Below are 27,246 nucleotides of genomic sequence, written 5' to 3' on the forward strand. Positions count from 1 at the left end.
AACCTACATTTTAGCCTGATTTAGCCATTCCTTTAACACTTTTGACGTGTGATTGGGGTATTTGTCCTGTTGGAACACCCAACTGCACCCAAGACCCAACCTCCGGGCTGATGATTTTAGCTTGTCCTGAAGAATTTGGAGATAATCCTCCATTTTCATTGTCCCATTTACTCCCTGTAAAGCACCAGTTCCTTTGGCAGCAAAACGGGCCCAGAGCATAATATAACCACCACCATGCTTGACGGTAGGAAGGTGCTCCTGGGATTAAAGGCCTAACCTTTTTCCTCCAAACATATTGCTGGGTATTGTGGCCAAACAACTCAATTTTTGTTTCATCTGACCACATAACTTTCCTCCAGAAGATCTTATCTTTGTCCATGTGATCAGCAGCAAACTTTAGACGAGCCTTAAGGTCTCACTTCTGGAGCAAGGGTTTCCTTCTTGTATGGTAGCCTCTCAGTCCATGGTAATGCAAAACACGCTTGACTGTGGACACTGACACCTGTGTTCCAACAGGTTCCAATTCATTTCAGACCTGTTTTTTGGTGGTTCTCGGTTGACTCTTGATCATCCTGACCAATTTTCTCTCAGGAGCAGGTGATAACTTGCAATTTCTTCCTGATCGTGGCAGTGACAAAACTGTGCCACGCACTTTATACTTATATATATACAGTATATATATTTTTTTCCTGAGGGAACTCTCCTGAAGGAATCAATAAAGTACTATCTATCTATCTTATGAATAATTGTCTGCACAGTTGCTCTTGGGACCTTAAGGTGCTTTGAAATGGCTCCAAGTGACTTTCCTGACTTGTTCAAGTCAATGATTAACTTTTTCAGATCTTTGCTGAGTTCCTTTGACTTTCCCATTGTCGTGTTTGTAACCGAGTCTAATGACTGCATCGCATGAGCCCTATTTAAATGGGCTCAGAGAAGTCAACAGGGGTTGTCAATCATAATCACACACATAAAGTTAAGAGGCCATGCCATGAAGCTAATTTGATTTGATTGTAACTTTTCTACATCACCAAAATTGATTAATGTATGTTGCTGTATGTATACTTTTGACCCAGCAGATTTAGTCACATTTTCAGTTGACCCATAATAAATTCATAAAAGGACCAAACTACATGAATGTTTTTTGTGACAAACAAGTATGTGCTCCAATCACTCAATCACAAAAAAATAAGAGTTGTAGAAATTATTGGAAACGCAAAACTGCTACGACTGTATACAATATATGGATACATGAGAACTGTACTTGCCTACTTAGTGGGGGGGGGGGGGGGGGGGGGGGGAATAGACGTCACGAATTGGTGAGCTGGCACCTTTGATTTATTTTTTTGCCTTTTAAAACCACAGAATGTTCAGACTCTTTGGTCCAGTCGTCATAAACTTACAGTTCAAAGACAGGTGTCGTCTATTTACTCATATATATCTATATCTATATAATCGCGATGCAGCTGAGAAATGATCATTTTTTTCCCCACATCTAAACATTACCTTCCCATTTTAACAACAACATCGTGCCAGGTTAGCCTATTCGCTGAACAAAAACAACATAATTAACAAATGTACAGCTTCCACATCTGTAGTGGAGTTGCAGGATTTATTTTTTATCATTTATAGTAGCTAAGCCACGTTAAAAAGGATATTCACAGGGTGGTGGTGTGTCTTTGAGGAAAGAGTTTTTTTTACTTCATGTTGAAAAGACAAAACTAAAAAAGCAACTGTTCGAGTGAACAAGTGAGTGAAATGATAAATGTGTAAGGCGCTCAGAAGCAAGCTCTAAGGACACGAGTCACACAACATTAACATTTCACTCTTGCATAATTGCAAACCTTTAAAGTTCCTCTTTTTTTCCTTTTTGACCAAGTTGTATTTATTCTCAAAGCATGCACTTAGACTCCTCGACACTTCAATATTTTTATTCTTAAATTCCAGTTTATTTGCTTCCTAAAGCCCTCGTCGGCCGTATGTTGCCACAACTGCTCCCCAGCATGCAGCAGATGGCCCCCTGTAATTTTTCCGAGAGCATAATTTATCATATTTAGGTCCCACAGAGGCTTTGTATGTTCCTGCGAACAGACTGACAAGGCTGATGTGACGCAAAAGATGGCCACCCGGAGCATGTTGTTTCTTTTTGGACTCACATGACTTGTCTGCTCAAATTAGACCTAAAGCGTTGCATGTTTAGCTTGATTGGGGCGATAGTGGAAGATGCTTGCCACTGTTACGATTTAAACCTCGCTCACAGCTTCCGCTTTTCTTTCTTTTTTTTCCTTTTATGGCAGAGGGCAAAGAGGCCCGCCGGGGAGAGCCGACGAAAGAGGACGGCCAGAATCTAAGCTACATGGAGATGCCTACCAAGGAGAATCATTTGGCCACTAATGGCATCCATGAGATTCCAACCAAGGACACAGAGGGCTCCGCTTCTCAAGGCAGCACAGGTAAAAAAAAGAATAATACACACCTGTTTTGTTCTGCATGGTTGCATAGTCAAAAATGTAAAAGCATAATTATGGACAAAAGTATTGGGACACCTGGTTATTATGTCTACAGCAGGGGTGACCATAATGCGGCCAGGGGGCTTTTTAAATTGTTAAAAAAGCCCTATGTACTAATTTATGTCAAGTCATCATTAAATGGCCCTGATATGTCAAAAGGCATTAATAATTTATGTTCTTTTCGAATACCTTTATAACTGATAACAGGATATGCTCATTTCAAAATGAGATTTACAGCCCCGAAATCTTGTTATTGTTTTAATTTCGATGCCCCGCCCTCTACCGTTTGACCAATTAGAAAGTCAGTGAGTGTGTCACATCTAGGTTGCCAGTTACGTACCGCCCTCTTCATCAAGCTACTGTCACTGGTAAAGTTACTAAATATGTCAAACCTTAGTACTTAGGATTTTCAACTTATTCATGACAAAGCTAGGAACAAAACAAGGATTTGTATCGGGGATGTCTTTAAAAGATGGAGACGATTGAAAGCGTAGACGATTTTTTCATCTGACGCCAAACTTGCTAATTTCCTCTTTGATAGGTAAGTAAGGCATTTAAGTTTTCTTATTACCGTATTTTCCGCACTATAAGGCGCACCGGATTATAAGGCGCACCTTCAATGAATGGCCTATTTTAAAACTGTGTTCATATATAAGGCGCACCGCATTATTAGGCACATAGAATAGACGCTACAGTAGAGGCTGGGGTTACGTTATGCATCCATTAGATGGAGCTGCGCTAAAGGGAATGTCAACAAAACAAATAGTGACGGTACTGACACTTCTACTTGCTGCTCTCTGTTCAACAACCCACTGTTCGAGTTTGTCCTCCAACTGTTGACATCTCACTTTGTTCCCTCGGAAACTCTGTTTAGTCTTCTTTACTTGGCGCAGGTCATCATGTTGCTTCCTCCACTTCCGCACCATTGATTCGTTAATGTTAAATTCTCTCGCTGCTGCTCTATTCCCATGTTCTACTGCGTGGCTGATCGCCTTGAGTTTAAACTCTGTCGTAAGCGTTTCTCTTAATAGGAGCCATTTTTGGGTCTTTACATAAAGTTTAGGTCTCGCAACTACGGGACTTCATTTTCCCCCGTAGAAGAAGAAGTGTTTCTTCTTCTACGGTAAGCAGCCGTAGAAGGGGTAAAATGAAGTCGGCGTAGTTACCGTAGTTGCGAGACCTGTTGTGGCTCAATATTGGTCCATATATAAGGCGCACCAGATTATAAGGCGCACTGTCAGCTTTTGAGGAAATTGGAGGTTTTTAGGTGCGCCTTATAGTGCGGAAAATACGGTACTTGTAATAAATGGAAATGGACATTTAGTATGTAAACTGTATTGTCCAATATTGTCTATGATCTTGTCTAACAAAGCTAGAATGTTCGTGCAACGAATGCTTAGTGTGATGGTGCTTCGCTCCTAGTGTAATGCTTAGCATGCTAGCCCAGTCAATGACACATCGACATATAGGCTAACAGGGGAAATATATGCCTGTTAGCCTGTATGTCGATGTGTATTCGAACTGACAGAGCAAAAATATATTTTCAACAAATAAAACCTTTGTGGATATGGGTAGTTTCAGTGCCTATTTTGTTCTCAATATGCTGATACGTTGAGGAAATGGGTTCCAACTTTAGCATGGTAATATAAAACGTATGGAGACAGCCAAATCACTTGATTAAATAATTCCTCATTCGTGTAGCCTATAGGCATAACTTGGTAAAATGTCTCCTCTTTAGTTTTGGGTGTAAATTAGGCTGCTATGCATGCTCTACTTATTTTCACCAGTATAACCATTGCTAGCGTTGGTTGTACGGTAGTTCGTTTTAGTCTTTGTTTTCTTATACTACTGACAATAACCATATGATTGTCATTTGTTGTGATATTGCACACAGGCATGACGTACTTCTTCCTGAAAATAGCCTAATTTCTGTGTAAAATGTGTTGGTTAGAGATTTGTTATTGACAAAACGCTTGTCTATTCAGCTATTATGGCCCTAGCACCTCAACCCTTAGAAGAGGCGGTGGAAGTTTGAAGTTCCTTAGAGCAGTGTTTTTCAACCTTTTTTGAGCCAAGGCACATTTTTTGCGTTGAAAAAATCCGGAGGCACACCACCAGCAGAAATCGTTAAAAAACGAAACTCAGTTGACAGTAAAAAGTTGTTGTCGCAATTGTCGGATATGAATTCAAACCATAACCAACCATGCATCACAATAGCACTTGTCTCAAAGTAGGTCTACTGTCACGACCTGTCACATCCCGCCGTGACTTATTTTGAGTTTTTTGCTGTTTTTCTGTGTGTGGTGTTTTAGTTCTTGTCTTGCGCTCCTATTTTGGTGTTGATTGTCATGTCATGCACGGATGTACTTTGTGGACGCCATCTGCTCCACACGCAGTAAGTCTTTGCTGTCGTCCAGCATTCTGTTTTTGTTTACTTGGTAGCCAGTTCAGTTTTAGTTTCGTTCTGCATAGCTTTCCTTAAGCTTCAATGCCTTTTCTTAGGGGCACTTACCTTTTGTCTATTTTTAGTTTAAGCATTAGATACCTTTTTACCTGCACACTGCCTCCCGCTGTTTCCAACATCTACAAAGCAATTAGCTACCGGCTGCCACCATATGAAAGAGTATTACACGGTTACTCCGTTGAGCTTTAGGCAGCACCGACACTCAACAACAACACATAATTTGCGGACTATAATTACCGTATTTTTCGGAGTATAAATCGCTCCGTAGTATAAGTCGCACCGGTCGAAAATGCATAATAAAGAAGGAAAACAACATATATAAGTCGCATTTTTTGGGGACATTTATTTGATAAAACCCAACACTAAGAATAGACATTTGAAAGGCAATTTAAAATAAATAAAGAATAGTGAACAACAGGCTGAATAAGTGTACGTTATATGAGGCATAAATAACCAAATGAGAACGTGCCTGGTATGTTAACGTAACATATTATGGTAAGAGTCATTCAAATAACTATAATCAATCAATGTCAGTCAATGTTTATTTATATAGCCCTAAATCACAAGTGTCTCAAAGGGCTGCACAAGCCACAACGACATCCTCGGTACAGAGCCCACATAAGGGCAAGGAAAAACTCACCCCAGTGGGACGTCGATGTGAATGACTATGAGAAACCTTGGAGAGGACCGCATATGTATAAATATAGAACATGCTATACGTTTACCAAACAATCTGTCACTCCTAATCGCTAAATCCGATGAAATCTTATACATCTAGTCTCTTACGTGAATGAGCTAAATAATATTATTTGATATTTTACGGTAATGTGTTAATAATTTCACACATAAGTCGCTCCAGAGTATAAGTCGCACCCCCGGCCAAACTATGAAAAAAACTGCGACTTATAGTACGAAAAATACGGTACTGGTTTGCAAAAAATATTTTTAACCTAAATAGGTGAAATTAGATAATAACCAACCATTATCGACTGGAATACACTGCCTTAGAGTATCCCAGTCGATCGAGCTGGATTCAGCTGCGTATCTGGCAACCTCAGTCAGGGAGAGAGAGAGGCGACTACAGAATTTTGACCGGGATTGAAGTACCATTTCTGGCCACATTATTACATATAGCTCCTTTTAAATAAAAAAGTTTGTATAGCGGAACACATTTTTCCATAAGAAACAATGTAAACATGAATAATGGGTGGCAGCCTTGTCAAAAGTCCATATTTTGGTGAAGATTTGTACACTCTGAACACGATTTAAAGTGCTACACTGTACTGTAAATCAAACATGAACACAATATAAAGTGCTATACAGTACTGTACATCAAACATGAACACAATTCAAAGTGCTATACAATACTCTATATCAAACATGAACACAATATAAAGTGCTATATAGTACTGCATATCAAACATGAACACAATATAAATTGCAATACAGTACTGTATATCAAACATGAATACAATCTAAAGTGCTATACAGTACTGTATATCAAACATGAATACAATCTAAAGTGCTATACAGTACTGTATATCAAACATGAACACAATATAAAGTGCTATACAGTACTGTATATCAAACATGCGGTGCTCTGCCAACACGCGCACACAGGCAGAAGTCCCTTTGATGCCCTCACAAACTACCGCTTGTCCCTTTTGGGGTCGCGGGGGGCGCTGGAGCCTATCTCAGCTGCATACGGGCGGAAGGCGGTGTACACCCTGGACAAGTCGCCACCTCATCACAAACAATCAGAAATCACAAAAATCCTTACCTTTAACAACCATATTACTACAACAAAATGAATATTATAATAAAATTGGATCCATTGTTAACTGACTTATTTACGTTTATTTAGTTAGAATGCATAAACAAAGAAAAACATGTGTTCTTGTATTACAAAATCCCCCAAAAAGTGCAATTCCCCTTTAAGATTCAGTGGTCTAGATCAGTAGTTCTCAACCTTTTTTCAGTGACGTACCCCCTGTGAACATTTTTTTAATTCAAGTACCCCCTAATCAGAGCAAAGCATTTTTGGTAGAAAAAAAGAGATAAATAAGTAAAATACAGTACTTTGTCATCAGTTTTTCATTTATTAAATTGTATAACAGTGCAATATATTGCTCATTTGTAGTGGTCTATCTTGAACTATTTGGAAAAAAAGATATAAAAATAACTAAAAACTTGTTGAAAAATAAACAAGTGATTCAATTATAAATAAAGATTTCTACACATAGAAGTAATCATCAACTTAAAGTGCCCTCTTTGGGGATTGTAATAGAGATCCATCTGGATTCATTAACTTAATTCTAAACATTTCTTCACAAAAAAATAAATCTTTAACATCAATATTTATGTCCACAAAAAATGGAGCTGTCAACACTGAATATTGCATTGTTGCATTTCTTTTCACAGTTCTTTTTGACAGACATTTTAGTGAGGGTCAAACCATCATGGCATGGGGGAAACTCTGGGTTTATAGTAATGAATGGAATAGCCTACTTGATTTGATGTTCAGTTTATGAACTTACATTCATATTTTGTTGAAGTATTATTCAATAAATATATTTATAAAGGATTTTTGAATTGTTGCTATTTTTAGAATATTAAAAAAAAACTCACGTACCCCTTGGCATACCTTCAAGTACCTCCAGGGGTACACGTACCCCCATTTGAGAACCAATGGTCTAGATCAGTGGAAATGTTTTTTATTTTATTTTATTTATTTATTTTTGTCATAAAAAAATACAATCATGTGTGCTTACGGACTGTATCCCTGCAGACTGTATTGATCTATATGGGTTGGTGCACTAATTGTAAGTGTATCTTGTGTTTTTTATGTTGATTTAATTAAACAAAAATAAAAATAAAAATAAAAACAATTTTTACATTTGTTTTCCTTGTTCGATCCACGAACCGGTACTGGGCCGCGGCCCGGTGGTTGGGGACCACTGGTCTAGATAACATGTTTCCCAATACTTTTTCCCTTACGGTGTACATTTCTGGTGCCACACCAAAAAACCTGCAATGTGTGCCCCCCACAGCTCAAGGCCACGCCTCCTTCACGATAGAGTTCGACAACACTTCCCCGGGGAAGGTCACCATCAAAGATCACGTGTCAAGGTTCATGCCAGGCCAGCACAGGTCGCGCGCCAAGAGGAGTGGAGCGGGAAGCGGAGGGTCGGGCGACCGGGACCTGAGCACGCTCCAGGCAGCCATGATGGCGTCGGAGAGCAAGGTGGCCGACTGGCTGGCGCAGAACGACCCTACGTTGATCCGCGGCGAGTCGACGGAGGAGGACAGCAAGAGCAACAAGAGTGACGTGCCGGTGCATCTCAAAAGGTTGAAAGGTAATGACTGAAACACTGTGCTACACTTTTGAGGACTACTATGGTGCCAGGCTGAGTTATAGCTGAGTGCTTGCTGCTAATTAAATGGAGGCCAATTGATGGGGGAGGGGTTCTCTGACAGGCAGTGGCTGATGAAATTGGCTGGAGTAGAAAGCGTATTCAACATGGCAGGGCGTACTACACGTGCGTGTCAAGTGGGTGACAGTGTCTCATCTAATCAGTGATTATGTTGCTAACCGCCCCTACGACTGAAACGGGCACAGTTTCGTCTGAATTGGTGGCAGTTGAGTATCAAAAGGTTGCGGGCGACAGCGCAGGGATTAAAGCAGAAATAAGCAGACCGTGGATTTACAAGGTGTCAGGAAAAAAAAGTTTTAAAAAAAAGTACCGTAGTAGGGCGGTAAAAGGACCTCCCCGCAATGCTGACTGCTACAATAACGCCAAAGCTGATTGGACCAAGGGAAAGTAGAGAGAGACCGGTCGACTGGACGCCCACGTGGTTAGAAATGCAGACAATGTGAATGGTAGCCGGGAGAGAAGAGAATCAGGACTATGGTAACCTGTGAGTGTGACGGATGCAGGAGGCAAAGCGGGTAAGTCATTAATGGAGCTGATATAGGGCACCTGTCAATCATTTCTGCAGCGTTGTGACAAAGCTTTTAATTGTATTTGAATGAATATCCTACTGATTATTTATTTGTATGCCAGAGTAGCAAGTAGCTCAGGACATGTGTAAGGGCAAATAAATACATCTGGATCCAAAGGAGGCACAGTGTTTTCTTTGGTGTGGGTATGCATTAAACTGTAGAAAAGTAATCATTTATATGCAGAATATATATCATATATGTGGGCTTCCTGTTTGTTAGTGTGAATGTGAACGCTCCCTTGTGTCCGTCCTGTGATTGACAGGCGATTTGCCCAGGGTGTACCTGAATCACACCTCACACATGACCCTGCACAGGATAAATGCTGTAGGAAATAGATTGATGGATTGACCAATTAAATAGGTCCTCTATCTAATATCAGATTATTGAACAAAAGCATTGGAAAAAATGTCTGAGATAGTGTTTGCTTTATTGTGGGGGTTGTTCCCCGTGTGTGTGTGTGTTTGTGTGCACATGCGTGTGCGCCAGTGTGTGTCAGCCAGTGTGACTCATGGCGTGTCAAGCCGTGCAGAGCGCCAGTCTCATAAGTGACACCTCTGTTCTCTGCGAACAGGTTCTTTGTCTGGGCAAGTGGACAAAAACAACAAATCTGCTCGCCATTAGTTTATCTGATATTCCAGCTTTTAAGCTGCTCTATTGTCTTATTTTTATACTATATATAGAAGAAGCAGGTGCTGACAATTATTTGAAACTGGCAAGGTCTACTTAAACCAAGCAGCCTATTTCTTCTATTTGACTTAATCCTGGACATACCCTCTTTTCCTGCATCCCCCAACCTTCCGGTTACAAATCTCCTTCCACCAGCCCCCTCCTTATATGCCCAAAGCCCTCCCTTCCTCCCCCACGCCGCCTCCACGTTGTCCCCTGCCTCTGTTCCCCTGTCGCTCAGAGCCAGTGACCATGCGCTGGGCCAGGCTGGCACCATGTCCACCATCGCGCATGCTAGCAATATAGAAATATTTTTCTTCATTGACATTGGGACGTTTTCTTCCTCCTAGGCAGCAAACACGAAGACGGCACCCAAAGCGACTCTGAGAACGGCCTAGGCCTGCGCTTCGCCAACCGCCGCCACGCCCTCGAGGAGCGCCTGAAGGCGGCGTACGGCCACGTGGGAGGAGGCGGAGGCGGGGAGACCGTGTCGGTGCCCGGTTCGCGAGCAGGTGGAGGCCGCAAGGCCTTCATGATCGAGTTATACGACGAGGAAAACCCTCGCAAGCGTCGGTCGTATTCGTTTTCCCAGACCGCGCCGCTGCTGGCAGGGCCTGGCGGCGAAGGGCTGTGTCCGCAACCCCCCTCTCAGCCCAAAGTGTTCAGCATTTCCACCTCGGCTACGGCGGCCTCAGACTCAGGTATATTTCAATCAATTACATGACAAGCTTTAGCTGCTCAATATAAAGGAACCTGTTTATGTAAATGCCCCCCTGACTGGCTGCCTGACGTCGACATAAGCGGTTGTCGGCATAACCAAAACTTGCCATCATTTACTTGTGACAATGGCCAGACACATCAGCAGAATTTATATTGTGGTTCTTCTACTTTCATTAGGGGCTGTCAAAATTAACCATTTAACTCATGTGATTAATTATCACATTAATCATGTACACACTTAAATTAATCATGCAATTTTTTTTGACTGTACAATCTCTTTTACCTTTACTGTTATACAGTCAGTGATCAGGTCAATGTATGTGAGTACAAAAATGAGTGGAGAATCCGACTGGTATGCTCGCTGGCAAATTTCACTCTAAAATACATCCTGACTGGACTTTAGATAAAACCGTTACCAGGTTTTGTGCAAATATTGTAAATGAAGTGCATTCAAGTAAATTGTTTACCTTTCGGGATGACATTCTGACAATTAAATTGTATTTGTGTACAAATATCGGGGTCTTTTCTTGAGCAAATATTATTTATGCAAGTAATCCAAATTCCAAAATGTGATTAATCTGGTTAAAAAAAATTATAATTTGACCGTCCTAAATTTTAATAAATGTCATTGTCTTATCTAACAGAGGGGATGCACTAATTTTGTTTTCATACATGTGCAAATCTTTCTTTCTTTTATCTATCTACAGAATAAAAAATATTGGTGCATTTTGTTACCCGCTGTGCAAAAATCCAGGTTAATACCGCCCTGGTTTTATTTTGAAGCTTACCCTGCACTGAACAAGAAGTCACTGTGGGCCACCTTTGAATGCTGCAAAAAGTAGTTTTGCTGCTGTTGTTGTTTAACGCTGCCTAGTGCTAATGAGTAAGTTGACAATACTGCAACACTTGTCGACATAAACAATGCCCGGGGATGTAATGGCACACGCTGATGCCTTTGCTCATGCAATTGGGAGAAAAAAGTAATATATGTCGTAATGGCCACTTTTTAGTAAGAACATTGTGTGCAAGGACTCAATGTGTTGTCGACATAAACTGGTTGTCAACATAAGCAATACCAGGTTGCACGATTGTATTAATGAGAAATGCAACAGGTAGGGCTGCAGCTATCAATTATTTTAGTAATCGAGTCGTCTATTGATTAGTTTGTTCGAATAATCGAGTAATGAGACAAAACACACTATATATCCTCAGTGTGTATTGTTTCAGAATCTGAATAAACATGCTGGCCATTAAAGTTTGACTTGATTGACTGTGTTCTTTTTGTACAATGTAAACAATAAATATTAACCATTAACTAAAATAATTAACTATTATGTGCAAGGCTAATAAGCTGATAGTGCAGTGGTGACTAAAGCACAAGGATGATGAACTGAAAATAGATTAAATAAACAAGAATTGTTCTTCTTGCCATAACCTTCATGTTCACCGCTACACAGATCATGACACCCAAACGACCGCTCTCATGTGCGTTCTATTGCAGCGGCCCTGTGGAAACTACGGCCTTTTTCACACTGCTCATATGTGACCTGCATCGGATTTTTCATGTCCATGTGAACAGTACAATTCCGAATTATTCAAATACCACCCAGTCTTCTTTCGTCTGTGGCTATAAATCAGATATACTGTATATACGATGCGTTTGCAGTATGAACGATCGATACGACCAATACGTCATCAAAAAGCGATTTTCCAAAATAGACAGTTACAAAGTACCATGCAGAAGACAGGCGAAAATAATGTTTTAGAAGCTCACGTCAGTGTTCCACCATTCCTGCCTTTGACTGCTGGCCTGGACGCTCTTTGGAGCACATGTCAAAGCAAATAATCCAGTTTAGAAAATGTTGACTTTAATTGCGCAAAGTCCTTGAAATTGCCACAGATACGCTAGGACTGACATCTACTAGAATTGAAGCCATGTTTACTTCTGTAAAAACTTCTGCACTACTGACGTCATGACGTCATGTCTGCATGCGGGTCAGATTGCATTCACATTAGACATCACATTTGTGCTTTTTTTTTTTTTTTCGAACGATCATACGAAAAGATCTGATTTGACAAAAAAAATTAGAAGCTTTGTCGGCTCGTTCAAAGTTCGGGGCACACCATGTATGTATGTATTTTTATACATATTTTTATATATGTATATATATATCCTAGAATTTCCTATACAGCACTTAAAAAAGGCCCTTAGTGGCTGTATGAGACATAGGGGTGACATCAGAGCAGATTCCTGCTTAGTAAGTGCTTTGAGACAATGTCGTGACGTCATTGTTGCATCACTGCTTTCCTGTGCGTGATCTCACAATTTCTCTTGCAGAAAAAAGTCCTTACAATTTCAAAGATAACACACCGGTTTGTTGTCTATATTGCGTTTGCTCCTTCCAGGTAAAGGCCCAGCTCCGATATCGGCCACAGTGGCTGCAGGGGCCCCGACGGCGGCCCGCGTTCTCCTCAAACAGCGATCCGAAGACCCCAGCATCGGCCGGAGCTCCATCAGCACCGGGCTGGCGACGGGGAGTCCCAGCAGCCCCAGCGAGGACGTCTCCATCGCGGGACCCGGACCTGGGGCGGGGGCGGGGGACGAGCACAGCGACAACGGGACCTACACTATCGAGCTGGAGAACACAAACCTGGAGGAGGAGGAGGAGGCCAGGCGCATGATTGACAAGGTAGGGCAGACGAGTCAAGTAGTTTTGTTAACTCACAACACACGTCCGTTTTTTTAAATAAGAGCTTACTTCATAAGGAGCAGTGATATCATTATTGGGCTGTGGCGCCTTGCGTGCATTACGGTCAAAACCGCTAGTGTTGTTATGTTAATTACTATAATCAGCAGACACTAATTGCAAGTCAGGTCACACAGTCTGCTGTTGCTGTCTCTCTACTTTTACTGCATGTTGCCATGGTATCAACTATCGATGACATCTATATTGTGTTTGAATAGGACGACATTCAGCCTACAGACCAATTAGAAACACATTTATTTAGAAATAAATAATAGTTTTAATGGTGTCACGGTAACATCACATGATCATTTGTTCACACGTCGTCATTTTCTTACAGGGAAAAGAGTAGAGGAAAGAATGCAAAGCTAATAGCCATAAAATGCATCTCTTAAAGCTGCTGCATGTCACAGTTGGGTTCCCAGAAGGCGCTCTCGTTTAAACACCTGACTTTACACGCTTGCAGTAAAAAGGACAACTGTTTGCGAAAAAGTGTATGATGTCACTCACTCTAGTTAGACATCTACATAGCAAGTTTAGCATCTGTTTTTAAATCCTTTTGTTTCGCGGCAGCCATGAACATTAGCGAGGGCAGCCGTGTTTGACTGCCATGAACGCCAATCTTTTTTACCTGAGCAATTTTTACAAAGTTGTACTTCTATTTGTGACAAATAAAGCCATTAATTACTTAAATCTGTTTTCTTAAAACCACTATTGTTAACATACGCTAGCCGTCTGTGTTTTTATGTACAGTAAACCCTCGTTTGTTGCTGTTAATTGGTTTGGGTAACAGTTTCCGTGAAGTTGGAATTATTGATTATAAATCAAATATTTTCATAGCTTGAGCATAGAAAACCTGTTTACGACCCTGTAAATACAGTTTTTTTTAACATTATGAGAGCCTTAAAGACATCTTACACTATTGTAATATAATATACTGATGCAACCTGAGGTTGAGCAACTTAAATCTGTTTTCTTAAACCACTATTGTTAACATATGCTAGCCGTCGGTGATTTTATGTACAGTAAACCCTCGTTTGTTGCTGTTAATTGGTTTGGGTAACAGAGTTTCCGTGACGTTGGAATTATTGATTATACATCAAATATTTTCATAGCTATAGCATAAAAAAACCTGTTTACGACCCTCTAAATACAGTTTTTTAACATTATGAAAGCCCTAAAGATATCTTACACTATTTTAATAGAATATACTGATGCAGCCTGAGGTTGAGCCAATCACTGGCCACAATATTTACAATAAAATGAATAAATGATCAAATAACATTTTTAAAACATTTTTTTAAATAACTATAAAATTACATTAATGCACCATTGGCCTCAATTTTTGTAGGTGTTTGGGCTGCAGCAGAACCAGGCCTCCTGCATATCAGACCTCCCAGGAGAGGGGCAAGAAAAGGAAACAAAAGAGACAGGAAAGGAGGTAAAGTATGATTTGTTAGTTTTTTTAATCAATTAATTATATCAGCAAAGATTTTCAGTACAGTCTGCATTTAACCAGTCACTCCATTAGGTGCACATCTAATCCAAAATGTTTTGATTAGACTTAGACTTAGACAAACTTTATTGATCCACAAGGGAAATTGTTCTTAAGATTAAATTCTTAAGGGGTGTTTCCAATGATGTCCATTCTTATTATTGTACTTTGTTATGGCAGATACAGATCTCATCCACCCATGTGGACAGTGACTTAAAGGGAACCTATTATGCAAAACCAGCTTTTCTTACCTATTGGTACCTGTTTTTGTGTATTTGAGATCTGCATAAGTCCCAAAAATTTGAAATCAAACCATGGAGGGATTGCGTGTATTTTTATGAAACAATCCTGCCTTCCTTCATACTTTCTCTGAACGAGCCGTTTGGAATTTGCCTATTTTGTGACGTTTTTCCCAGTTGTGAGGTCAGCAAGTATCTCCATATATGGTAGAAATTTACTCAAAGTGCTTTGCGCAAGTCAGCCATTGTAGTCCGACGCTGTAGTCAATAAGCTCCTTCTTTTTCTCCACTTGTTGTGGGGCAGACTGGCTCATACATGCACATGCATCCTCTACTGTTGCAATTTCTAACACAAAGTAGCGTATAGTTCGGAATTTCCAAGTTCCTCATTGGAATTTCAAGTGGAACGCCCCTTGAGGTTGGATATTTGACTTGGAAAGTCGGAGCATTCTCACCACCCCTGAGTTTGTTTCAAAGACGGCTGCCCTGGATGTAAACATTGATGTCCGCTTATATAATATCCGTTATTAGCACTTCTGATTAGTTTTTGTCGCAGTAAATTAGCAATATAAAATGTATTGATGTACGTTTTTATATGGTAACGTCACTGTCGTGTAAACTACATTTATTTAGTGTGCTATATACACTGTACGTCGCTAGCAATAGCGTCTGCGTTTCCTCTTCAACCGCCGTGCTTGAAGGTTTTTCGAAAGAGTGCATATTTTCCCATAAGTTGTTTATATTCAGACAACGAAAGTGCAACAATAGCTTTCGCGCATGTGGACATCTTGACCTCGTAACTCTGCTGTGCCGTCATTCCAAGCTCCGACTTCCAACTTCCCGAGGTAAATGGAACGCAATATTATATCTGTCAGTACGAGATTCCATATGGAAGCTTTAAAAACTACAACATGGATGACGGGTAGAAGACACAGGCATAGTGGAGGCATGCATATAAGACCGCCCACAAAACAGCGGATCCTGAAGAAACGGTCAAAAAGTAGTTTGAAAATGTTCTGTAAAACACAATCTATGCAATATTTTGACCAAAGAACCACCATTACATGTTTTGTAGACCATTAGGAAGTGTTTTAAATGTTAAAAAAAAATCATAATATAACCCCTTTAAGAAATGTCAAAGTTGATTTATTTATACAATACTATTTTACAAAACAAAAAGGTAAAATATTAAAAATTATAATCAAAATCATAATAAGTACATAACTTTCTATTTATAAAACACAGTTAAAAAAAATGCATAAAAAATATGCACAAAACAAACACAGAAAGCTAGAAGATACAAAAATAAACACAATAAGCACAACATCCAATATATAAATATTCAATATATAAAACACAGTTAAAATGTGATAAAAAAGAAAAGCATACAAATATCCTTACGTATGTCCAACGCAAATAAGTGAGTTTTTAAAGAATGACTGGAAGACTCCCCTTTCTTAGCCTCCCCAGTCCATGGGAGTAGACTTACCCTCCCAGAGTGTGACCTAGATCCTGCTAACGTGACGAGAGACCCTCCAGGCGGTTGCATTGAAAAAAAGAGGACAGTGTCTGTGAGCATCAGTGGCATTTTTGACAAGCTTTTTCTGCTATTTAGATGTCTTTTTTATGAAGAGTTTAGACTCACAATCGACTGCTAGTTTCCTTTATTGCACCCTGGAGGGGACAGTTGTTTATCAGAACTTGACAAGAGGACGCCTTGTTCTGTTTTAGCCTCATTGAGGGTGATATCTCGATCCTTCATTTATGTTCTACATTATACATGAACGCCATTCACCATCTGCTCTGAGATATTTGCTGCTTTCTCACGTGAATGTCCCTGTCTTGTGTCCCCCGGCCTCAGGCTCCTCCCGCCGACTCAAGCTGGGTCTCCCAGTGGGCGAGCTTGGCCGCCACTCACACCAGGACCGACCCAGAAGGCTCTGGGGCCGAGACAGCTGCCTTTGTGGACAAAGAAAGAGGTATCCAGTCACCAGACCACATTGGTTACAAAGTGTAAGAGAAGTTTGTGTCACAATTAAATTTTTCCAACAAATGTTTGGACAGGAGCTGATGCCTTGGTGTCCAGCACAAGCCAATCCTCCTCAAGTCTGACCGAGCGCAAGCGTCGGACCCTCCCGCCTCTCCCCGTGGATGACCCCCGCACTAAGACCAGTGCCGTCAAAGCAGCACCGCTGAGGTCTGAGATTGGAGAAAAGCAGGACACGGAACCCCAGGAGAAACAGCACAAGGGAGACGGGGAATCCCCGCCCCCACCAATGGAGAACGGTGACACGACCAGCAAACACAAATCGAGCGCCAACGCCTCTCCCTGCAAGACTCCTCAGCGGAACTCCAGCAGCGCTGAGCGCAGGAAGAGGTCGGAGAAAAGGAAGGAAGAAGGGGAAGGAGAGGGAGGAGAGAAGTCCGGGAAACCTCTCGTGCGCCAAGGCAGCTTCACCATCGAGAAGCCCAGCGGCAATGTCGCCCCGGAGCTCATCCCGCACATTAACAGGGGCAGCGCAGGGACGCGCGAACGCAGCGACTCCGTGGGCAGCATGGACACAGCCACGCTTCTGAAGGACACAGAAGCCGTCATGGCGTTCCTGGAGGCCAAGCTAAGAGACGAAAACAAGCTAGAGCAGAAAGCGTCTAAAACCAGCAGCGTCAGCAGTCAGGTCTCAGGATACGGCTACCCGCCTCGGGCCGACTCCATTTCCCCGGAGTCGGACGTGGACACGGCCAGCACGGCCAGCCACGTGGCCGGGGAGGCCGAAGGGAAGGCGGGCGGCATGCAGAAACGGCGGTCCTTGAGTAGCATGCACCGGGAGAAGAGCAACATGAGCACGGCATCCAAATCCAGCGTGTCTGCCAGCGCACGTGACCGCTTGGAGCGGAAGACGAAAAGCAGAACCACGGAAGCAACAAGTCGGACTGAAACGCGCCGCTCGGTTCAGCCGTCGTCTTCCAGAGCACGCCAGCCTTCCGTGGATCTCACAGATGACGACCAGACTTCCTCTTTCCCCATTTCGGACATCCTCTCATCAGACCAGGAGACATACTCTGGATCAGCGTATGGATATGATAGCAGAGCTGCAAAGACCGCTACAAGCTCCAAATCCAGCCGTACTCTTCAGGCGACTACGACGTCCTCACAGAGCAAACAGGCCGCGCTGCCCAAGCCGCGGCCCACCAGAGCCTACCTTCTCCGCAGAGCTCGCCTGGGGGACACCTCTGATACGGACCTGGCCGATGCGGACCGAGTGTCTATAGCATCCGAGGTGTCCACCACCAGCTCCACTTCCAGACCGCCGTCTGGCCGGGGGGGACTGTCTCGCCTGGACATGCTGGCTCAGCCGCGTCGGAACCGCCTGGGCTCCATCTCGGCTCGCAGCGACTCCGAGTGCACAGTGTCTCGGAGCTCCGCCGCCTCGCCACGCCCCTCGTCCGAGACGGCTCTGCGTTTGGGTTTACGCTCGTCCACGCCCACAGAGAACAAGCTGACGCCCAGGATGAGGGCCAACAGCGTGTCCAAACTCAACGAAGCCAGAACTAAAACCACTACGACTGGATACTGCTCTCCTACAGGTGAGCAAACGCTACATTCTCGTCTCTTTGATGTCGTACATTTTCATTGTGTTGTGACAATGTTCACGCTGGTTCTCATCGTCCAGAGAGCTCTCAACCAGAGCCTGGCGGCGCTGAAACAGATGAAGAACTTCTTGGTACCGTACCGGCACTCCAGAACCTCCGTAGGGGTGTGTGTGCAATGTGCATGCATGTCAGACCTGGGTCATATCAGCAGGGTAGAAATTTGAATTTGAACTGAATCGATTTGATTCAGTTCTTGGGGTGACGATTCCATTCAGAATTGATTCCTGATTCAACACGATTGTCGTGATATATTATTTGGTATATTTTCATAAATCCTTTTCAAAACAGGTTACAGGTTGCAAAAGCTCCTCTGACGCACGATTTATACGCGCAATGTTGGCCTAAAAAACGTCTTTTAAATAAAGTGTTTTAACATTTTATTTACAAAAATCACAGAATGCTAGTCTAATAAAAGAAAATAGAGAAACTCCCACCCAGTCACATATTTACAATACTTGGGATAGAAATTTGCAAAGCAATTGAGAAGACATACAAATACATTAAAATATTAAAAAACAGGAAACTCAAAAGTTAATAATAATATCAATGTCGGTTGTTTAATGTTTTTAATCCAAAAATTGATTCCTCAAAAAGTAATTATTTGCAAAAACATTTCTTAAGTCTATTCTCAAAAACAATTAATCGAGTTGGAATCAAAATAGATAAAAATTGCGATTTGAATGTGAATCTGATTTTTTTGAGGACCCCTAATATATCGCCTCAGTGACCACTACATTAGGGACAACTGCACAATCAAATTACATTTAAAATTCCAGTATTTATGCAGTATTTTACAAATCCAAGCTCTTACCGATCCAATAATCTACAAATATTTTTGTAAATTAAAGGGGACCTATGATTGTCTTCTTTTTTAGCTAATAAATGTTGTTACAATGTTGGCAACTCGTATTTAATAATGCCAAAGCATCAAATCATTAAGGTTCATGGATTTTGGCGTGAGCTTGCACGCAGTTTTGGATGCCTCTATTTGCGGGGTTTAGCAGTCTGGCTACATTGTGACATCACAGCGACCCCGCTGAGACGGTCTAAATTTGGGACATTAAAGTGGCCATATTATGCAAAACCAGCTTTTCAAACCTGTTCATACCTCATTTTGTTTATTGGGGATCCCAATTACGTAGTCCCAAAAATTGGAAACCATGGAGGCATGGCGCAAATATTTATATTTGCGCCATGCCTCCATTTTGCCATAATCTTGCTTTATTCCAAACTTGTTCCAATGAGCTGTTTGTAATTTGAGACTTTAGGTGACGTATTTTACCTCAGCGAATTTCTCCATGTATGGTAGAGGTTTACCCGAAGAGCTTTGTGCGAGTCTGCCATTTTTATTCAGTTGTATTCCGAAGTTGTAGTCAATAAGTTCCTTATTTTTCCATAAAAACTAGCTGTGGTGCAGAGTGGCTCGTACATGCACATACATCCTAAAATCCTCTTCCGTTGTAGTGTATAGTAGAGTATAGTTCTATATTATATATGTCAGTAGACTCTATGGATGCACTAAAAACTGCAACATGGATGATGCAGAGAAGACACAGTAGAAGGGGACCGCACTCTCAAAACGATGCTTTTTTTTTTTATACACAGTTAACAGAAATCAAATGTTCTTTTTGTTTTTTTCCCCACCCCCTAAAAGAAATCAGTCAAATAAGTACAGGCAAATATTGATATAAAGCCACAGACAATTGCACGTCCAAATGGCCCCAACATGGTGCAGCAATACACAAAGCAAACAAAAGGCTCATCAGTCATCCACAATTAAACCATGTCTCAATCGGGGCCAAACAGGAGATCAGACTCCTTTTACATATTTTAAAAAAGCACCTCATAGTTCTTGAAATTTTACAGAACAACCATTCAATGTCAGCCTAATTTTTCTCCAATTTGAGGAAATGAATTATATATAAGTTCAGGCGCTGCAGCCTTCCAGTTAAACACAAAAAGTCCTCTAGCTAACAAAAACGACAGATTCTAACAAGACAGTCATAAAACGGCTTTAAGATGGTCCATAAAACATAATCTATGCAAAATAATGACCAAAGCATCACCATTACATGTTATGGAGACCACAAGGAAGAATTTCAAATGAAGAAAACAGGAGCTCTCCCATTCTGGTTCGGGCTGTGAGGAAACACAAAAAAAATAGGATAGAGTAATATTTTCATTTAATCATAACATGGACAAGCGGTAGAAAATGGATGGATGGATGGATGGATGTCCATAATGACACTGACGTGCAACATGCAGCGACATAAATTCTGCTAAAATCTGATTTTTTTATGCAGAGTCACAATCGATCAGCAAGTCTGCAGGTGTACCTATTGGTGTAACCGGGTGAATTTAAATAATGTTTATGAAGTTTATTTACGACCTTGTCTGGGGGGGAAAAAGCGTTGACAACTTCAATATATGTATTTGAACTGTGTGCGTTTTTAAAAGATGATACTTTGAGAGGGTGGGGAATTTGCAATCGTTGGAACGCTTCCAGAATTGAACTTCTGGCAGACAGACTCAAAAAGCGGGTTATGAATATAAAAAGTGAATGAGGAGCAACATTTACACAATGTATGTTTACACCAAAGCCTAATAACTAGACAGCATAGAAATGTTTTAAATGTAAACTAACATCATCATATTAAGAATTAAACATTTTGGACCTTATTAGATTGTGTGTTGAGTGCCTAATAAAGTGTCTACATGAAGATTTCAAATTCTGACCCAACTCTGGCATCATGTTGCGGTGATTTCCCCCTAAACTCCGTCTAACTGTGAAGATGACCTACCTAATGCAGTGTTTCTTAACCATAGGGCCTGGGCCCATTGTTTAGTCGTGAGCACCCCCTAGAGGGCCGCCAAAAATATATGTTTCTCAGCTGTGGTCCATATGGGCTGCAGAGGTAATTAGTTGTAATGCACTTTTCCGCCACTTGTGGCAGTAATGACAATATCAAACAAAGACAAAAAATCAGGAGCTTTTAAGCAATGGAGAGGTTTCTTAAGTGCAAAAATTGTGACTAAAATGGAGAAGCTGTATTTTTATTTGCAATTTAGTTTATTTTTTGTACCACAACTTAATTGTACGTAAATGTATTTTTTAGGGATGTCCGATAATGGCTTTTTACCGATATCCCGATTTTGTCCAACTCTTTAATTACCAATACCGATATCAACCGATACCGATATCAAACGATATATGCAGTCGTGGAATTAACACATTATTTTGCCTAATTTGGACAACCGAAGCGGAAGAAGATGGATGGATGGATGGATGGATGGATGGTATGGTGAAGATAAGGTACTTTTAAAAAAAAATAAGATAAATAAATTAAAAACATTTTCTTGAATAAAAAAGAAAGTAAAACAATATAAAAACAGTTACATAGAAACTAGTAATTAATGAAAATTAGTAAAATTAACTGTTGAAGGTTAGTACTATTAGTGGAACAGCAGCACGCACAATCATGTGTGCTTACGGACTGTATCCCTTGCAGACTGTATTGATGTATATTGATATATAATGTAGGAACCAGAATATTACGGTAATAACAGAAAGAAACAACCCTTTTGTGTGAATGAGTGTAAATGTGGGAGGGAGGTTTTTTGGGTTGGTGCACTAATTGTAAGTGTATCTTGTGTTTTTTATGTTGATTTAATAAAAAATAAAAATTAAAAAAACCGATACCGATAATAAAAAACCGATACCGATAATTTCCGATATTACATTTTAACGCATTTATCGGACATCTCTAGTATTTTTCATCAGTTATTCGAGTCCGTTCTTATGCAGAATATTTGGTTACTACTTAATTTTCTAGTCAGCCTGACCTAAGCGTAAGGTTTATGTGGTAGATAAACAATAATATTTGTGATTAAAACATGGTTTCAGACCTTTTGACAAGTTTGTACACTGTAAGCACGTTAGATATAATTATTGAATACGAAAGACTACTAACTCATTGTTAATATTTGAGTGGGCCCCGGGCCCTTCTGTAATGGAAGTGTTGGGCCGAAGGTCAAAAGGTTAAGAACCCCTGATCTACTGCAACCACATAATTTCCTCATTATGGGATACATAAAGCCTATCCTATCCTAATATACCGGTACCTGCACGCTAAACCTCAACATTGGAATTCAAATAACACATGACTCCCCCTTGTGGTGTTTTGAATTTAAGACGCCTTTTGCAGGCAGTGGCGTTGTTGTTGATGGGAGTGTTGTGTTGTTTCACACTGTGGGGTTTGGTGTTTCTGCTGCTGCTAGATGCTATTTGTTTTATTCATTTGAAGTTATGACGCTTTGCCTACCAAGCAATCCATTTCAAAACATCACATCATTTTTGTAAACATGTTTACAATTTTGAAGAGTTGCTCTATAACACAGGCTCATTTATTAACTTCATGAATAACACATGCTGCCATGCAATAAAACAACTCACACGTCTTCTGCCTTCACAGTGTCCAGCAGCAACAGGTGGAGACGCGTGCCGCCAGAGTACGCCTCCACCTCGGAGGAAGAGTTCAGCTCCAGCCGCATCTCTTCCAAGCAGGGAGGACGCCCCCACACGCGGCCGCATCACCTAGTCCCGGCCCGCGGGTCAAAACCCACCAGCACCACTGCAAGCCAGGGAACTGGCGCGCTGCCGGGCGTGGGCGGCGTGGTGCTCAAACACCGCATGAAAGAGCAGGACGAGTACATCCGAGACTGGACGGCACACAGCGAGGAGATAGCCAGGTATTGATCTATTCTTCACAAAAGATGGCAGGCTGCATGTGTTCTATGATGTTCTAAAGAATCCTGTCTGGTGGTTAACAGGTTATTCCCATGTGTGCGTAGGATCAGCCAGGACCTGGCAAAGGACCTGGCCACCTTGGCCCGCGAGATCCACGACGTGGCCGGCAAGATCGACTCGGTCAGCTCGTCGGACACGGCGCCCAGCACCACCGTCAGCACTGCCGCCACTACGCCGGGCTCAGCCATCGACACGCGTGAAGAGGTAGGCCCAGGCCGCCCCACCCAGCCGGACTTACAGGCGAGCATGAGAAAGGTGCCCCATTTTTCTTACTCTAACCTTTTATTGGTGTGCTGTGCTCCATTCGTCACATTTCATCTTCTCACATTTCATATTGTACGGTATCTCACAAACATGAGCACAACCCTCATATTTCAGCAAGCAAATGTATTATTGCTTGTCAAGTGAACAACAATATGGAAAGTGAACTTGGATATACAGTGGAACCTCAATTTCCGAACCCCTCTATTTGCGAACTTTTCGGTTCAGTAACTTTTCGATTGCGCCAAATATGCCTCTGTGTCCGAGCCATGTCTCTGTACGGATGTTTTATTCATTCATTTTGTGTCCCACTGGCAGTCATTTTCTGCTTGCTAGTATTGCTTGGATTTTACTGACGTCACATCTGGTTCACTTGTCCCGCTCATTGAATACGCGTGGTGGTCAAGCTTGCTCTGTTTTCAATGACTACTAGGTGCCGTTTAGCTATTTTCAAAGAAAAAAATGTCCTACGCTTGTGTTGTTTTCGGCTGTACGAATCATTTCAAGTCCATCCATCCATTTTCTACCGCTTGTCCCTTTCGTGGTCGCCGAATGCAGCTGAGATAGAGCTGCATTCGGGTGATAGGCGGGGTACACCCTGGAAAAGTCGCCAGCTCATCATTCAAGTTGCCAAAATAAATAAATGTTTCTTCATGGTTCCTCGAGAGGTAATCAAAAAGGGTGAAAGAGTACGATATGCACAAGTTTGCAGTGATCACTTCGATAAAGGTTTGTTTGATATACTTTTATTAACGTTTATTTCCCATTTAAGTAATATATTTATATTATTTGTATTTCTTAAACAAATGTGTTTTGAAAAACACCAACTCAACGAGTCTGAATAAAAGAAAGCAAATGTGAGCAAAACCTAAAAGAGTTAAGCTACAAATCACAAATTAAGCTTTCAGCACGTACACAATGTTGACATCTGTAGTTATATTTTGATAAAGACGGGAAGAACACGCGACTCCTAAACGGCGTGTGCAACAGGAACAAACATGTCAGTATACACAAAGTTAAATCATGAAATGCAACCTCACTCAAGCAGAAACGATGCATATTTATCCGGGAGAGTCTTGATACCAATTTCTTTGACCAAGCCACACGAAGAAGTTGTAGACCTCCATGCTTTTCCAAGTTTCCATCTGTGTTGTTCTGTAGAATGGTGTCTGGAGCACAATAGTTGGATATGTCTGGGAACGCGACCGACGTATAATCCTTAAATATCACGTGACAAATCTTTTTTTGATAAAGTATAGGAATCGATTTTGTTGCATAGTTTGATCATTTTTTTCATATCTGCTTTTTGCAGGAAGATTCAAAGCTTTTTTTTGTACTCAGATAGTTTGTGCGCTGTTTGCTGTTCAAGAGCTATCTTAGCTTGGTTGACCACCACTGTTTTTTACTTCCGGGAATAAGTCATGTGACAGAATACAAGCAGTTGAAGATATTGATAAAAAGCCGGCTTTGTACCACAGCAAGTTTTTAATTGTGATTAGAACTGACTTTTCTGGAAAAAGATGCCAAAGCAGATGCATTGTCGTTCAGTTGAGCTTCTTCCAAGAACACACACACGGCCCTCTCCCCCTTACCCCTTCCACCTCCCCATCTGTCTGCGCCTTTCTCTTATCTTGTGAGCTGCTGCTTCGCCGATGTTAATGTACTCTAAGTGAATTTTACTTTTTAAATGTTTATTATTGTAGCAATATGGTTGTTAAAGTTAAGGATGCTTGTGATTTTTGATCGTTTGTGAGGGCACCAAAAGGACTTCTGTGTGTGTGCACGCAAGTTGGGAGAGCAGCACATACAGTGCAGTTGAGCTTGTCGTCGTTGTTGTTTTAGCTTGTTATTAAATAGATAGTTGATTCATCACCCTCTTGTTATGTTTTTGATATTCAGTACTGCATAGCACTTTACATTGTGTTCAAAGTATACACACCTTTACTAAAATCTGGACTTTTGATTATTTATATTTACATTGTTTCTTATTAAGACATGTGCTTCACTATACGAACTTTTCAATTTACTAACCCTGTTCAAGAACCAATTAAGGTCGTAAATTGAGGTTCCACTGTACATTAGAGTAGTCAGTGTACAGCAGTATATTTACTATGCACTAAAAATGAATCATCACACATTAATTTTTGTCTAAATAGCTAATAAGTGGCAAGATAATTGTCTCTAGCGTGCACAAGTGCTGCTGACACGGGGAAGCTGCGGTTCATTGAGGGGAAACTTGAAATCCAACACGTACTGTGACATTGTGAAGCAGAGCATGAGCCCCTTCCTCGAGAAACTGTTTTCCAACATGACGAGGAGTTCAAGCAGTGGTGTGCCATCAGGACCAGCAATGCTTTCTCTGTTGGACTAACATAATTAATAAAAGTAAATTTTATTTTGAATTTACTTTCCATACATATATAAAAGTAGTAATCATATTATTTTCATGTCATATTAGGCTCCAGTGTGGCTTGTTTTTACGTCAGCGCTTATCAACAACTACAGACCAATTTCAAATCTACCATTCATAAGTAAAATAATTGAGAAATTTGTCCTCCAACAACTAAATCACTTCTTGGCTTCTACTGGCTGCCACAACAACTTCCAGTCAGGATTTCGACCTCTTCATAGCACAGAGACGGCCCTTCTAAAAGTTATAAATGACATCCGTCTAAACACAGACTCTGGCAAAACTTCAGTATTAATGCTATTGGACCTCAGTGCTGCATTTGACACTGTCGACCACTCAATACTTTTGGACAGGTTGGAAAACTGGGTGGGGATCTCAGGCACAGTTTTAAGCTGGTGCAAGTCATATATACAAGATAGGAACTATTTTGTTTCCATTGGTGACTTTGTATCAGAACTAACCAACGTAACGTGTGGAGTCCCCCAAGGTTCAATCTTGGGGCCGACTTTATTTAACATCTATATGCTCCCACTAGGACAAATCATGCAAAATAATTACATTGACCAACATTGCTATGCCGATGACACCCAAATCTATGTAGCGCTATCACCAAATGACTATCGCCCCATAGATCTTCTGTGCCAGTGCATTGAGCAAGTCAAACACTGGATGTGCCAAAATTTCCTACAACTAAATGAAGATAAAACTGAGATAATTGTTTTTGGTGCTAAAAAAGAAAGGTTTAAAGTCATCCAACACCTTCAATCACTGTCCCTGAAAACCTCAAATAAAGCCAGAAATCTTGGGGTTATTTTAGATTCTAATTTACATTTCGACAGTCACATCAAATCAGTAACAAAATCGGCCTACTATCACCTCTAAAATGTAACAAGACTTAGAGGGCTCATGTCAGCTCAAGACTTGGAAAAATTTGTACATGCCTTTATTACCAGTAGGCTAGACTATTGTAATGGTCTCCTTGCAGGTCTTCCCAAAAAAACTGTCAGGCAGCTACAGCTTGTTCAGAACGCTGCTGCTAGAGTTCTAACAAAGACCAAAAAATGTGAGCACATTACACCAATTCTTAAATCCTTACATTGGCTCCCTGTACATCAGAGAATTGATTTCAAAATCCTCCTGCTCACATATAAATCACTACATGGTCTAGGGCCGAAGTATATCACTGATATGCTCCCACTATATAAGCCCTCTAAATCACTAAGATCTTCTGAGACCAATCTGTTAGCGGTTCCCAGAGTAAACTCAAATCCAGGGAGAG

At 41.2% G+C, this 27,246-nt stretch overlaps 1 protein-coding gene across 4 annotated transcripts in view; it reads left to right on the top strand.

The window, feature by feature from the left end:
* The window catches only part of cep170aa (centrosomal protein 170Aa), a 101,849-nt gene that overhangs the window by 63,878 nt on the left and 10,725 nt on the right, over positions 1–27,246 (top strand). The window contains exons 8-17 of one of the 4 annotated variants that reach the window (XM_061965235.2): positions 2,295–2,450; positions 8,022–8,327; positions 9,991–10,341; positions 12,767–13,050; positions 14,456–14,545; positions 16,700–16,817; positions 16,903–18,423; positions 18,510–18,593; positions 22,962–23,238; positions 23,320–23,551. In XM_061965235.2, coding sequence (XP_061821219.2) covers positions 2,295–2,450; positions 8,022–8,327; positions 9,991–10,341; positions 12,767–13,050; positions 14,456–14,545; positions 16,700–16,817; positions 16,903–18,423; positions 18,510–18,593; positions 22,962–23,238; positions 23,320–23,551 — 3,419 coding nt within the window. The remainder of the gene's footprint in view (positions 1–2,294; positions 2,451–8,021; positions 8,328–9,990; positions 10,342–12,766; positions 13,051–14,455; positions 14,546–16,699; positions 16,818–16,902; positions 18,424–18,509; positions 18,594–22,961; positions 23,239–23,319; positions 23,552–27,246) is intronic. The other 3 variants (XM_061965262.2, XM_061965244.2, XM_061965253.2) reach the window with 3 other exon arrangements.

Source organism: Nerophis lumbriciformis, linkage group LG02 (genome assembly GCF_033978685.3).
Source record: "Nerophis lumbriciformis linkage group LG02, RoL_Nlum_v2.1, whole genome shotgun sequence".
In the NCBI taxonomy this organism is placed as follows: Eukaryota; Metazoa; Chordata; class Actinopteri; order Syngnathiformes; family Syngnathidae; genus Nerophis; species Nerophis lumbriciformis.